The sequence below is a fragment of the Condylura cristata genome, unplaced genomic scaffold, assembly GCF_000260355.1.
Source record: "Condylura cristata isolate star-nosed mole 26May11 unplaced genomic scaffold, ConCri1.0 scaffold00020, whole genome shotgun sequence".
Lineage (NCBI taxonomy): Eukaryota > Metazoa > Chordata > Mammalia > Eulipotyphla > Talpidae > Condylura > Condylura cristata.
The window spans coordinates 25,571,899-25,586,332 of record NW_004567121.1 but is presented as its reverse complement, the minus strand read 5'-3'; the positions used below and the strand labels follow the sequence as shown (position 1 = coordinate 25,586,332).

General features: G+C 41.0%; 1 protein-coding gene across 2 annotated transcripts in view; it reads left to right on the top strand.

Annotated features, from left to right (window-relative positions):
• Positions 1 to 14,434, top strand: part of CLIP4 (CAP-GLY domain containing linker protein family, member 4) — a 77,142-nt gene that overhangs the window by 59,827 nt on the left and 2,881 nt on the right. For both annotated transcript variants that reach the window (XM_012727555.1, XM_004686037.2), the window contains exons 13-15: positions 218 to 341; positions 4,553 to 4,617; positions 10,472 to 10,544. In XM_012727555.1, the coding sequence (XP_012583009.1) occupies positions 218 to 341; positions 4,553 to 4,617; positions 10,472 to 10,544 (262 nt within the window). The remainder of the gene's footprint in view (positions 1 to 217; positions 342 to 4,552; positions 4,618 to 10,471; positions 10,545 to 14,434) is intronic.

The window sequence follows — 14,434 nt, the reverse complement described above, 5'->3', positions numbered from 1 at the left end:
TACTCTGTAATTAGGGTTCTCAAATGTTTTTCCTGTTCACTTTTCAAATTTTATTTTATAATTTTATCATTTGAAAGCTTAATGATCATGATGATTATCCATCATTTCGGTCATTTGTGAAAATGTTAAACCATCTTAGACTTCGGGTTTGTATAACAGCTTAACAATTTTGTATAGAGTGCAGATGATTTTAATCCACCCCGTGTTCCTGTTCTAGGATATTGGTACGGTATAGAGCTTGAAAAACCCCATGGCAAGAACGATGGTTCCGTTGGAGGTGTGCAATATTTTAGTTGTTCTCCAAGATATGGAATATTTGCTCCCCCATCCAGGGTACAAAGGTGAGAGAAATGGCTTTCCTGTTTATTCCCAAGAACTTTTTTTGGAGTTCCTAATTTTGTACAGAGGACATGCGCTGACTTCAGCTCGTGTTTTCTTTCAAGGGGTTAACCAACCACCTTCTTCAGAGAGAAGGCTCATGGAAAGCTAAATTTGCTTTGCTGAGGATTTGCAATTTTAAAAACCTCCTTTTATTCCTCATTTGCAAACCCTGTGAGTATGTGTAGGCTATTAGAAGTGGCGTTTGCAGCTAAGAACAGTGAGAGCAGCAAGCTTAATCTGTCATGCAAACAAAAGTAAAAATGCTCTCTGATTGCTTCAGTCACATCCTAACTACATTAAATTTCCTGCCAGCAGGCACCCCATTCATTCTCCTGCAAACCTAATGGAACCAAAATGGCTTTTTCCTCTGATTTCTTTAGTTTTCAAAAATAGATAGGCAGTAGATCTTTGGGGGAAGTGAAGCTTCAAGGATTTATATATGATGTACCTCCTCAGTGTTTCTTCTGAAGGTAGTGCACTTCGGTGCCAGCTTGTGTGGTTTTAAAAAATAAGTTGAGCAGAAACAAGACCTCTTGAAATCCCAAGTAACATTATATGACATGATGTATGTGCTGAAAAAGTTGATTTATCAGTGATTGAGACATGAGATACTAATATTTAAATATGAAATAGCAAATGTGGCATAATCATATTCATAGGAATAGATCTGTAATCACAGACTTGGAATTCTGTCTGGGTATTCTTTCAACTAGACCAGTGGCTGCCTCTGATTGGCAAGGCTATCAGTTTTTATAGTCATTTTCTGTTTTTCTTATTGATTAACCACATATACTTTTTGTATTTCCTTCTTCTGTGATTGAATTGATATATTTTTTCCTTAATTATGATAAAAAGTACTTACCAAGTAATGCCCTGCTGTGCATAAAGTATCTTTGATTAAATGTTGTTTCATTTGCGTCTCATAAATATTTGGTTAAGTAAGCTGGAAAATAGCAATAATTCTTGCCAGCACTTACTGAGAATTCAGTAAGTGGCAGGCTCTGTACCATGGTTTATAACTGCACAACTCATATCCCCCCCCCCGCCTCCTGCAAGATATAAGGTGTTATGATCATTCTCATTTTGCAGATAAAGAAAATTTCCAGAGATAAAGTCACTCACCCAAAGCCATATAGCTAGAGTAGAGAAAGCTACTTTCCTTCCTTTCTGGGGGTGTCGATGAATTAAACTGGTGACCACAGGAGACAAGGTGTACACATTTACTAAATTCTAATTTTACGTGCCTGTGGGAATATTAAAGAAATGAATGCCCCAAAGAGTGGTGAGATCGGAGCGCTTGTACACCTTCTTGAAGGGGGAAGGGAGGATGAGAAAGGCCGCTGAGGACGGCGAGCAAGTGGCTGTGAAAGATAACTGGGTCCTTAGGAACAGGGTGGGGGACAGGAGAGCTGGTTTACTGCCCTGATTGTGGGGGGTGGTGCTGCTTCCTTTCCCCTTTCTGGCGACAAGTGGCTCTTCCCTGGTGATGCAGCTTCTGGGGAGGGGACTTAAGACAATTCTTTTTTTCAGACGATCTGTTTTAGGCAGATACAGGGAGTTCAGAGAAAGCCACTTGCTGCACTTGGTGCCCTCAGGTGTCTTGATGGGGGCGGCCACTTTTGATCTCCTCCACTAGTCAGTCAGCTAACCACAGGCTGGACTCAGCCAGGTTTGTTATTTTGTTGTTTACTGGCAGTCTTTTTTTTTTTTTTTTAAAGATTTATTTATTTGTGCATACAGAACTGGGGTACAGGCCAGAGGCTCAGGGGCGGCCAGAGGCTTCACCAGAGACAGAGTGGGGAGCAGAACAGGCAGATCGACGAAGTACACTGCTGAGGGGAGCAGCGGGTGGGTTAGGAGAGGTCTGCTACGCCATGTGGTCACCTCCGGGGCAGGCGGGAATCGAACCCATGTGGAAGCGGGCTTTAGATTCTCAGTGCTGTGCTCTAACCCGCTGCGCCACCAGGGAGGGCCTGGCAGTCATTTTTTAGGGGAGGAAGAGCAGAGTAGCTCAGGAATTGAGCTTGTGCTGCGCTGGGCAGGCACTAAGTGCTGGAAGCATGTTCATCCTCTGCAGAAGCCCTGGGGGCAGGCGCTGAGGTTTTTCACTCTCCCAGAAGAGCAAGGGAAGAAGATTAGAGAGGTTAAGTCAGGCGTGCAAGTGTGCTCAGCAGCCAGGGTGAGGTGGGTGGGGGGGATTTGAACCCAGGCACTCTCATATCAAAGCATGTGCTCTTAACTAGCCATTGCTCTGTGATGGCTCCGAGAGACTCTGACCTCCTTCAGGACTGTGTCTTCTAGATGATTCATTTGGGAGTAAAACTGCCACTGCATCACCAGTCCTCTGGCTCCTCACGTTACTTTGGACATGTGTATGTAAACATAGCTCAGGTCTCTTCCATGCTTTATGTGTCTCTGGGTGGGGGGTTGGGTGTGTGTGTGTGGCTCTTTCCATCTACGATTACCAGGAAAACATAGCTTGGCATGTTGCAGACATCAGCACAGTAGACATTGATCAAATCTAGTTGAGTGCTTTTTATGCTGTAACAGCTTTTCTTTTTTATATTGTGAAACTACTTTCTTTCTCATGGTTTCATCCTATTTTCCCCTTGCCTTGTTTATGAAACCTGTATTTTTTTTACTCCCCTTCCTCTCTCCCTGGACTTCTATTTGGGCTTCTTTAAGGTGATTGATTTAAAGGCAGCCCCCTCCTCTCAAAAGAAACAGACTGTCTCTCTAAATGAACTGCTGTCTCGATCCAGCTGTCTTCCTGTCATCTTCTGATTGTCTCATTCATCACCATCAAATACTATTAAGTGTCTTTTAGCACTTTGTGCTGTGCTAGGCATTCTATAAGCAAATAAAACAGACATGGTCCCTGATTTTGAGGAGTTTCTAATTTAAACCAGCTTTGGAGCTCTTTCAAGACACTACTGGTCTTGACAAAGGACAAAATTTAAATTAGGGCCTGCTTGAGGACAGTCTTAATAAAGTAGCGCCCTGGCCCGGCGCCCCCACCTCTCACGCCTCCCTAATTGGGCCTGGCCTTCTCCTTCCATTGGAAAAAATGTGCCTCCTGCCCCAGAATTGTCGCACACGTTATTTTCTCTGCTGTCACCCGACTTACATGTAGTTAATGCTTTTCCTTCTATTCACATATAAACCAGCTGTTATTTCTCTAGAGATATTATAAGAAAATTCACTGACGAGATGTAATATTTCTCTCCCCCTCCTCCATTTTTTGCTCAAGTGGTCTTCATTAGCACAGTGTTCGTTTTCACTATTCACACTCTCAATCTCACCACTTCACTACTACTGGAATAGATCACTTTTAGAATTAAGTCTCAACTGTCTGTCACCACTTAATTTGAGTGTGTCTTCTTCAAGTCATGTTCTTTGTGTTCATCAGTTTCTCAGTAATTGCTATATGTTGTATATCATGTAAAAATTATACATATGAATGATAAGATGAAATTGCAATATTGCAAGAATTGCAGGATTTCTTGATAGTAGCAAAATATGCCAGAGGAAGTGACTGACAGAATGAAGACATGGCAGACTTAGGTCAGTAAACAATGGAAAGAAAATGAGATGGTTAAGGTCAGCTCTTTTAAAAGAAAAAAATGATTTGAGTACCAAAAACATAAAGACAAATGTGTTTAGAAAGTGACCTTTCTGGTTGTGCTTTTCAGTAAAATATAGAGAGTAAAAGATGTTGAATTCGTGTTTCCCATACGATTTTATGGGAAAAAACACACAAATATCCAGATAGACTCAACCTCTCTTTTGTTTGCAACTTAAGAATTATTGATATTTCTACAGTTATAGTCTAATATGTGTCAAACTTAATATGAACTAAATTAACTTCCATCTCATTAGCTTGATCTTTGAAGATCCCAAAGAAATAAAGTAAGGTGACTATTTTTAGTGAATTCACTTGACTTTTTTCTGTACTAATTAAGTTTTGATAGCAAGGGCCTCTTCTATTTGTTGTTTGTCTGTGATGCTAGATTGACTTTTATTCCTGACTCATAGTAGATGCTTAGTAAGCGTGTGACCGATGGGTGATGAAAGAAATAAGCCTTGGCCTGAAAAGCTCATGAAGAGTCAGCTGTGACCATGGGGACCTGCTCCTTGCAATGAGCTGTGTGTTGCTTATTTTTCTCTGCAGAGTAACAGATTCCCTGGACACACTCTCAGAAATTTCTTCAAATAAACAGAATCATTCTTATCCTGGTAAGATAACACATTTTTATTCCTAACAATTTTTCCTTTCCTTTTATTTATTTAAAAATGTTTATTGGGAAGGGAGTGTATATACCCAGAATGTGTTTGCAATGTTATATTAACTGTAGTCAGGCACTGGCTGCCCCCTCCCTGACTGGCAGCAATGGTCACCTGTACTCCAGGTCCTTAGCCAGCGCCCCATGCCTAACACCCACAGCCTTTACTGCCTCCCTTTTCTTTTCTTTAGTTTTCTTTTTTTAAATACTCTTTCCTCGGGGTATGAGTCTTGCATTGTATGTTCATTATTCCTTTGATCTTTTTTTTAAAGAAGATTAATTTATTTATACATACAGAACTCTGGGGTACAGGCTAGAGATGCAGGGGTGGTGAGAGGATTTACCAGAGACAGAGTGGGGAGCAGAACAGGCAGATCAACAAAGTACACTGCCGAGGGGAGCAGGAGGTGGGTTAGGAGAGGTCTGCCGCACCATGTGGGTCACCTCCTGGGCGGGGATTGACTAGCACCAGAGTGGCTAGTGGCTGCATGCTGCGTCCACACCTGTTGTTCCACCAGGGAGGGCCCGCCTTTGATGTTCTTTATGTCTTTCTCACTTTAGACATAATAATGAATCATATTCATTCTGACTCTTTGCCCTTTTTAGTGCTCCTTTGCAATATACTATTCATTCTACACTTGATGAACACTTGGGTTATATTCTGTTTTTTATGATTGTAAGCTATGCTCTCATGCACCTTTGCAAAAGCTTCTCCAGGGTTGCCAGTACAGGGTATGCTGGTCTTCAGCCTGCTTAGGGAAAGCCAGGCTGCCTGCAGTGCTCTCTGTGGTTCCTCACCACACCAGCACTCGTCTTGTTTGATTAAGGAAACTTGCTAATATTATGGATTTCAGTGGCTTCTCACTGGTTTGGGTTCTCGTTTTCCAGGTCATGACGGAGGCTGGGCCTATTGTCATGTTTATGGGCCATATGTCTTTCCTCTTTTATTTGTGATGTGCCTGTTCAAGTGTTTTGCCCATTTTTCTTTTGGGGAGGTGTGTCTCTATCTTGGACTAATTTATATGCTCTTTATTTTGGACACTAATACACTGCCATTTATTTATGCCATTTGTTTTCTATTCTTGTTCAATTTCCTTATATAGTATTTCTTCCTTGACTTTTCTCTTACTGTATGTCTATCCTCATTTTTCCCTTCTGTTCTCTACTTGTATAAAAGTCATACTCTGAATGTTCTTAGTACTTAACTATAGGTAGATTGACATGCATAGTTAGCAACGTCTAAAGTTAATCATCATTTTTATTCTTTCCCCAATAATAGAAACAATCCTTAAAAACAGTCTGGTCCTCTATTTTCATCTCCCTTTGGTCTGATGATAGTAGTTTTCTGTATTCAGTGTTTAATCAATATTTATTTAATATACTCATATATTTACCAATATCTTTAGTCATCTTTGACTTGTATTAGTTTGTTTATTCTTTAAAGTTTCTTTCAGAAAGGGTCTGTTATAGCAGACTTCACGGCTTTGTCTTTCCTAACAATAGTTTTACTGAGTAAACCTAAAAATTGGTAAAAATTTTAGTTTGAAAGCTATTTTCTCCATGCACGTTGACAGTGTAATCATACTGTTTTCTGCCTTCTGTCATTTTTTTGAGAAGCCAGCTATAAATCTATCTAATCCATTCTTAGAAGGCGATTTTTTCTGGACTGATTTTAAAGGTTTTCTCCACTTCTCTTGTGTACAGTTTCTCTGTGATGTGTCTAGGTGGAGCTTTCTTGTTGTTTATCCTGTTTGGCACCATGGGTCTTCCTGGACCAGGGAGTTGGTCTTTTTGATCAATTCTGTTAAATTCTTGTCTGTATACTTCAAGTATTTCCTCCTTCATTCTTCTTATTTCCTCCTGAAACTTGATGCATAGTAGAGGAAACTTTTCTCACTTTCTCAGGCCGCTTTCATATTTTTTTGCAACTTTGACTCTCTAGACTGCTTCGTGGATATCTTCAGATTTATTTTTCTGCTTCCCGACCCTTTCATTCTTTATCGGGCTGCTTATTCCAGCCCTGACGTTTTTAATGATAAAACTTTTTTTCTTACACAGCTCTGTTTGGTTGTTACTGTTTATTCTTTCCTCATGTTCCCAAGTTTTCTTTTATGTCCTTAAACATTTAGAATATTGTTTTATTTTATGTTAAATAATTCAATCGCTGCAGTCTCTGTGAATCTGATTCCACCATCTGTTTCTGTTGAGCCTAACTTATGGCATCTTCCTTTCTTTATAGTTTTGTCATTTGTTATGGTGAACTGCGTCTTTTACTCAGAACTTCATGCATGGGAATTCTTTGAGGCTAGGCTGATGGCCTCAGAGAAGATGATATTTACTTCCGCCAGTGGCCTGGAGGTGCTGTCAGTCTGAACTGCTTTAATTTATATTCTCTACAGTGATGTTATGAGATAACTTGCCCTTGGTTTACGATCATGGATGTACACGAGTCTGGCGTATGTTCACAAATTCTGAGGAGAGAAAATGTTGCTGCCTTTGCAGCATTAACATACAACACAGGCCCTTTTTCTTCATCTTCATCTGGGTGGTATTTTGTTTCCTTTCTCACGTGGCCTGACACCCAGGCTGAGACATCTGGGACCCTCATGTTAGCCAGGTGTTGCTTGCTGGAGTCCGCACCTCGTAGGTCCTGGGCTTTGCGTCCTTCTCTGCTGTCTGAGCAGACATGCCACGCAGGTGGAGGAGGGAGTCCCTGGGACTCAGCAGTGGCCCTGTGGGCAGTGGGACACAGAGACTGTGTGGCCACCTCTCGTGGCTCCTCTTTATGGCTCTTGGCCTCTGGGACATCATGCCTTGTGTCAGCTCAGAAGTCTCTTTTTAAAATCATAGTTGTCTTAATTTAGTCACTTTAGCCAAAAGCTCCATGCTGCTCCTCGGCCCCACCAAAGCTGCCCTAGCTGGCAAGCCCCTTCTTTTGAAACTCAGCTTCCTGAAGTCATTTTTTTTTCTTTTAATAACTCATCTTGGGATGACGGCAATCATAAGCTCTGAAATTTACTTTTTACTATTTAACAAATGGGCTATCTTTAAGATGTGACCATTTTTAAAACTATTTTTATCCTTTTCCAAGTTTTGTTGAGATTATAATATTGGTGAGTAAAAAGAGCCAGTTTTCTCAGCGAAGGATTCAGTTTTATTTGGTTCTCAAGTAATCTTATCATAAAGACTGCTTGTAATCTGTGTCCTTTGTAACATAACATAATGTCCTTGACCCGTCCATTTACTTACATGATTAAATTGATGAACAAACTAAGGTAGAAATATGTCAAGAAAATGAATTACTATTACATTCTGTGTGTGCATGTTTTGTCTTTTTTATTTTCAAAGAAATATTTGATGCAAGCACACCTGGGACGACACTGCAGGTTCAATCTGGACCAGCAGGCCAATAGATGACAATAATTTGTAGTTTATTATGGTAAATTCCCATGAACTTTTTGGTTTCCCAGCGCATGTAAAAGTGATGTTCACTGTAGTCTGTTAAGTATCCAAAAGGACCATGTCTAGAAAAAGAAAAAAACAACACAGTGTCTATGCCTCAATTAAAAAACGCGCTGCTGCTCACCAATGCTAACATTATCTGACCCTTCAGTGGGTCGTCATCTTGTTGCTGGTGGAGGGTCTGGCCCCGTTGTCGAGGCCTGGGTGGTGCCTCTGGAGAAGCTGACAGGTCAGGAGGGGGGTAGCAGTTTCTTAAAACAAGACGAGTGAAGTTTGCTGCATTGATTGATTCTTGTCTTGAGAGATTTCTCTGTAGTGTGTGATGCTGTGGTAGCATCTTACCCCAGAACTTCTTTCAGAATCGGAGGCAATCCTCTCGAGCTCTGCTTTATCAACTAAGTTTATCTTACAGCCTAAGCCCTTTGCTGTGCCAGCATGTTCACCGCCGCTGTGCCAGGCGTAGACTCCAGCCCAGGAAACTGCTTTCTTTGCTCACCCACAGCAGCCTCTCCCCAGCTGTTGGCAACGCCACGAGAGCATAGCCACCCGCTCACACCTTCACGGTCTGCATCTCATTCTTGTCTTTAGCTCTGCCCCTCACACCTGCAGTCACTTCCTGCACTGACATCTTCAACCCTCAAAGTCATCACTGAGTGGAATCAACTTTTTCTAACTCTGGTTGTTGCTCTTATTGTTGATATTTCTACCTCCTCCCACGAACCACAGGTGTTCTCAGTGGTATCTAGAAAAGTGAATCCTTCCCACAGGTCTTTAGTTGACTTTGCCAGTTCCGTCAGGGGAAGCACTTCCTCTATACGACAACGAGAGCCTTACAAAGTGATTTCCTAAATAAGTCCTGAAAGTCTTGAATCATACGTCAGTAGTCAGAATGAATTCTTGACTCACGAGCTATGGAAAGAATGTAAAAACACCCACGACATGAACACAACACTGATCTCATCTCCTGTTCATCTCCATCAGAGCTCTTGGGACTCTGGGTGTATTGTCAATGAGCAGTAATTTTTTTAAGAGAGATTTCATTACTTTTGCACAGAAGAGCTGGGATGTACATCAGAAGTCAGTGTGTGGGTTGGGGGAGGGGCGTAGTGAGAGGATTCAGCAGAGACAGAGCAGGGAGGAGAGCAGCAGATCTACTGAAATACACCTCTGAGGGGAACAGCCAGTGAGACAGGAGAGGTCTGCTGTGCCATGGGGGGTCAGCTCCCTGGCCAGGGATCAAACTTAGGCCTTCACGATGATAGCACTGAGACTTAACCGTTAGGCCACCAGGGAGGCCCCAAGCAGTAATGATTTGAAAGAAATCTTTTTCTGGGCAGTAGGTCTCAAGAGTGAATTTAAAATATTCAACCATGTTGAAAACGGATATGTGGTCACCCAAGCTTCCATGTCTTCATTTATAGAGCACAGAGTATATTTAGTAGCATTTTTAAGGGACCTAGGAATTCAGAAAGGTACAGAGCATTGGTTTCAACTTCAGGTCACCAGTTGTGTGTAAGACCCCAACACGGAAACCTGCATGTCGAAGCTGTGAAGCATTGATTTCCCCTTCTAGCTGTGAAATTCCTAGATGGCATCTTCTTTTGATATGAGTGTTTAATATACATTGGAAATCTTTTTGGCCACCTTCGCCAGTTATCTTAGCTTGACAGCTAAGAACTTGACAGCTTCTACATCAGCATTTGCACTTTTGTGTGATAGAGAAGACTTTTTGCCCTTAAGTCTCATAAGCCAGCCTCTGCTAACTTCATGCTTTCCTCCTGTGGCTTCCTTACCTCACTCAGCCTTCATAGGATTGAAGAAAGTTAGGCCCTTTCTCTGGACTTGACTTTGGCTTAAGGGAATGTTGTGGCTGGTTTGCTCTTGTATCCAAACCACTAGAAGTATCTATGCATCAGCAGTAAGGCTGTTTTTCTCTCTTAGCATTCATGTGGTCATTGGAGTAGCTGTTTTAATTTCTTCCAAGAACATACACATTTACCGATTACGTTCACTCTCACAGCTCATGGACTCCCCAGACAATTACAGTGGTAACATCCAAGATCAGTGATCACAGATACCAGATATTGCCAATAGCGCCAAGTCTGAGGTGGTGTGAAATTTACCAAAATGTGACACAGGGGCTTGAAGTGAGAACTGCTGTTGGAAGATGGCGCCAGGAGCCTCAGCTCTGCGTGGCCACAAATCTCCCATTCATCAAAGGCACAGCATCGAAAAGAGGGGTACACCTGTGGGAGGGACTACGGGAGAAGTGATGAAAGGGGACTTTTATAAGAACTGAAAATTCGTGTTATTTTCCCTCTTCTGACCTTAACTTTCATATTTAGGTTTTAGGAGAAGTTTCAGTACAACTTCTGCCTCTTCCCAAAAAGAGATTAACAGAAGAAATGCTTTTGCCAAGTGAGTATTAAGAAGATTTAGAAAAACACCTTTCAAGATGAACATGATGGGATTCTATGAAGGAAGAGAAGTGGAATTTTATTTCTTTTCTACTGCTTGGTAGCATTTTAACACTTAGGAGAAAAGGTGTGATGAGTGTATTGAGAAGAGTTCTTCCCCCCTCCTCGGCAAGCTCAATTAAAAATGTCACCAGTGACTAAAGTAGTATGCTGCGTATATTTTCAGAGGGTTAGTGTTGTTAATAAAAGTTGGAGGAATTTGCACTTTGTGTTGTCACTGTGTAGGGCGAATTGATTTTAAACTGTTTACTTCGTTAGTCAGAGATTCAATTTAATATTTTCAGCAATACATGAAATGTCAGACCTATTTGCATAAAGTTCTTATCGTTTAAAAACTCTGCTTCATTTTGTGGAAGCACAGCTCAGAGAGCTTTTGTGTAAAGAGAATGTCCATTTCTTGTTTTCATTTATAGTTATTTCCTCTGTACTCACTTTATTCCCCTTGATTGTTTTCTGAGATATATATATATATATATATATATATATATATATATATATATATATATATATATATATATATATATATTACTTTTAGGGATTTTCTGAACTGACTGGGTTAAAGAGTTTTTTGTGTGTTTTTTTTAATCCTTCAAATTTATGGCTCACGCTGTGGAGGAATAGAGGGCCTCTGAGTAGGGAAGTGCGCACCCTGACTTAACTACTAGGAGTCCATGAGGCCCCAAGCACCAGGACTTGCCCCCGCAAGCAGGGAAGGTACATAGTGATCGGGCTGAAGGGGTTGAGGAGTCTTCTCAAGGACCTGAAATTTCCCTTGGGGACCTGGCTTATCCCAAGGGCCATTAGGTTTAGCAGGCTTGGGTGGGTCCTTTTCCCCCTTTCTCAAAACCTTTACCAATTTTGAGGATTTTGAAATTGGTCTTCTCACTTGAGTGGCTGAAAGACTTAAGGGCAGAACTCTATGCTCCAGTTTACTGAAGACTGATTCAAGAGTTCTTAAGCAAAATGGAAGACCTTACTGAGAAGAGACCGCCAGGATGCCAAGGATCCTGCAGGGGGAGGTATGACAGTCAGTGTTGAGACTGTGGTGCGTGGCTGCGTGTGGCCCAGAGAGGCAGAGCCGTGGCAGGGACACAGCAGGTGTGGCGACGTCAGGGGCTGTGGGCTCCAGAAGAGAGTAGCAGTGCTTGCAAAAGAAATGAAGCTGCACTGACATGGGCTCAGATTGACACTACTCTCTTTTAAAACAGAAAGATATTGTTATTGAGAATATATAGTCAGTTTTAAAAAAATTTCCTGTCAGTGTACCTGTAGACCCAAATGTTTGGTGATGAGTATTCCTGTGAACCAAACAAAGACATCAGGTGTTGGCAGATGCTAGCAAATCTGTCCCCAGTCCCCTCTTCCTTAGGGGCGGGAGATGGCCTAGATTTCTAGTCCTTTAGCTAAAGGTAGGGCGTTGGCTGAGTCGGGCTGCGCTGGTCTGAAGGTTGGTGTGTCATAAAGCGCTGGTCTGGCTTGAAAAGTGACTTTACTGGGGTTTCCCAATGCTGTGCCATGCACTGTCTGTTCACAGGAAGCAACCCAGGGACAGCCCAGGGGTCATGCCTGCAGGATGGAGTGCGGGAGGATGGAGGACTTAGCAACTTACCCTGCCATTTCCCTGCAGAAACAGGATTTGCTTTTCTAGATGGTTAATGAGATGGTAGTGATGGGTGCCCTTTAGTCAGTGGGAAAAATGACAGAGGGTTTGGAAGTCATTGTCTCCAGACTTCTTTATGTTGTTAATGTACAGAATGGGATAACACAGAGAGTGAGCTTGACAGGCCTCACAGTCACCCAGTAGGCACAAGGCAGCTTTTCTTACACCATCTCCGTCCAACCTGTGGTCTGTTTCTCACCATGACACACCTCACTCACTCCCATTCTTACTAAATCCAGCTTCTTCCTGCTCTCAGTGTACCTGCTCCAGTCACCAGTGGGTCCTCTCTGTGGAGTCCAGCCTACCGACAACCACAGGTTAGGTCAGCTCAAAATTTGAATGTCTTTAGGTAGAACCCATTTGGTTTGCCTATCCCTTTAGTCTCAAATAGAATGGACTCCAGACTCATTCAGACCTGCACTCAGAAGTGCGCATGATGGGCTCTGGTCTGCTCCTCACCTGCCTCTCATAGTCCTGTCTTCATAAATTACCAGCAGATCACTTTAAAATAGATAGTATATAAATAAAAGTAACACACACATATTTTGCTCTGATAGGACTATCTCTGCTTTCTGTTTCTGCCTTTTCATCTTGCAAGTTAGACCAGCATCACTTCTTCCCTGGACCTTAGGAAACAGATTTCTCCCTTCTCTGTACTCATTCTGCACCTTACACAATCTGCATTTTAGTGTCTGTAACATTCTATGGATTATTCTGCACAAATCCCTAGAACCTAGTCCAGACCTGCCATTTCCTAGGTGATGTGATCAGTTAACATTTTTGATTGAATAAAATGTAGCGTAATTCTAAGTTTTTCACTTCCCTGCGCTTTTAGAGATTTGATATAGGCTGAATAAAATTAATCTAATTAGAACATTAAGCCTTTACCCAAACCATTGATTTTTGGCTTAGATTTTGAATTGATTTTATTGCTTGTTTCTTTAAAAGCTTTTTTGATTGCGAATGTTGATTATATCAAATCTCAAAAATTGTGAAAAGTTAAATGTAGTTAAATATCACCTGTAATTTTACCATCTAGCTGAGATTTTCACTGCTAGCATTTTGATATATTTTCCCCATTTTTTCCCCCTACTGCATATATTTGAATTTTTTTTTTTAGCAACTTGGACAAATCATATTTCATCTACCCTTTGAAAGCTTTCCCCCTTAATCTAGTACATATTCTTAAATATTTTTCCATAGTATGAATTTTGCATCTTTTCCAAAGACCATGCTGTGTTATAAAACATTTTTATGGCATAATAATAAATGACAAAGATCATAATTAAACTAATAGTAGATGCCAAACTTTTGGAATATGTAACTAACAAACTTCCTTCACTCTTTTGTATGTGTGATCAGATAAATCTCCAGCTTTGCATTCTTTTAGTTCTTTCATTTCAATATATGCATTTAATTCTTTATTTAGAATATTCTAAGTGAATATTAAGTATTCTTTTCCCCCAAATAATTTGTATAGCATCCCAATTAAATGTTAATCACCCCTTTCCCACTGATTTGAAGTTTTACTTTATTATCACATTCAAAATGCTTTTTCTAAAATTTCCTGTGTCCATTAAAGGTACATTCTTCTGTCAGAACTATATTCTTTTAATTATTGAAACTTTATAATTGAACATAAAGGCAACATAAGCCTTGCGATATTATTATTTTCCAGCTTTTTTCAATCTTGAATACTCATTGTTGCGAGCGCCTGGCCTGGGTGCTCAGCAGCCTGGGGTCAGAGTCCCCTCTCCTCTTCATCGTCCCTCTGCTCTTCAGCAAATGGCTTCATTTTTCCGAGCTTCAGATTCCTATTTTTAGGAGAAGGTAATAATAGCTACATGATTGGGCTGGGTGAGGTTGAATGAGATAATGTAGGTGAAGTGTGTGGCACAATAAGGCCTCAGGAACTGACATTGTTCTTAGTTATGTGAAATCTAGAGTAATTTTGTCAGGTTGCAAAAAATATCCCTTTGGGGTGATTTTGGGTGAGAGTTGACAGATAAATGTTTCTGTCCAGGAACACAGCTCTTTCATTTTAATTTTGTATTTTCCTCAGTAAAGATTTATACTTTTTCTTATAGGTAGTACATATTTTTTAACTTTATCATTGTATTTATGCATTTGACGTGGAAATAATAACTTTTTCCATTCTATTTTCTAACCTG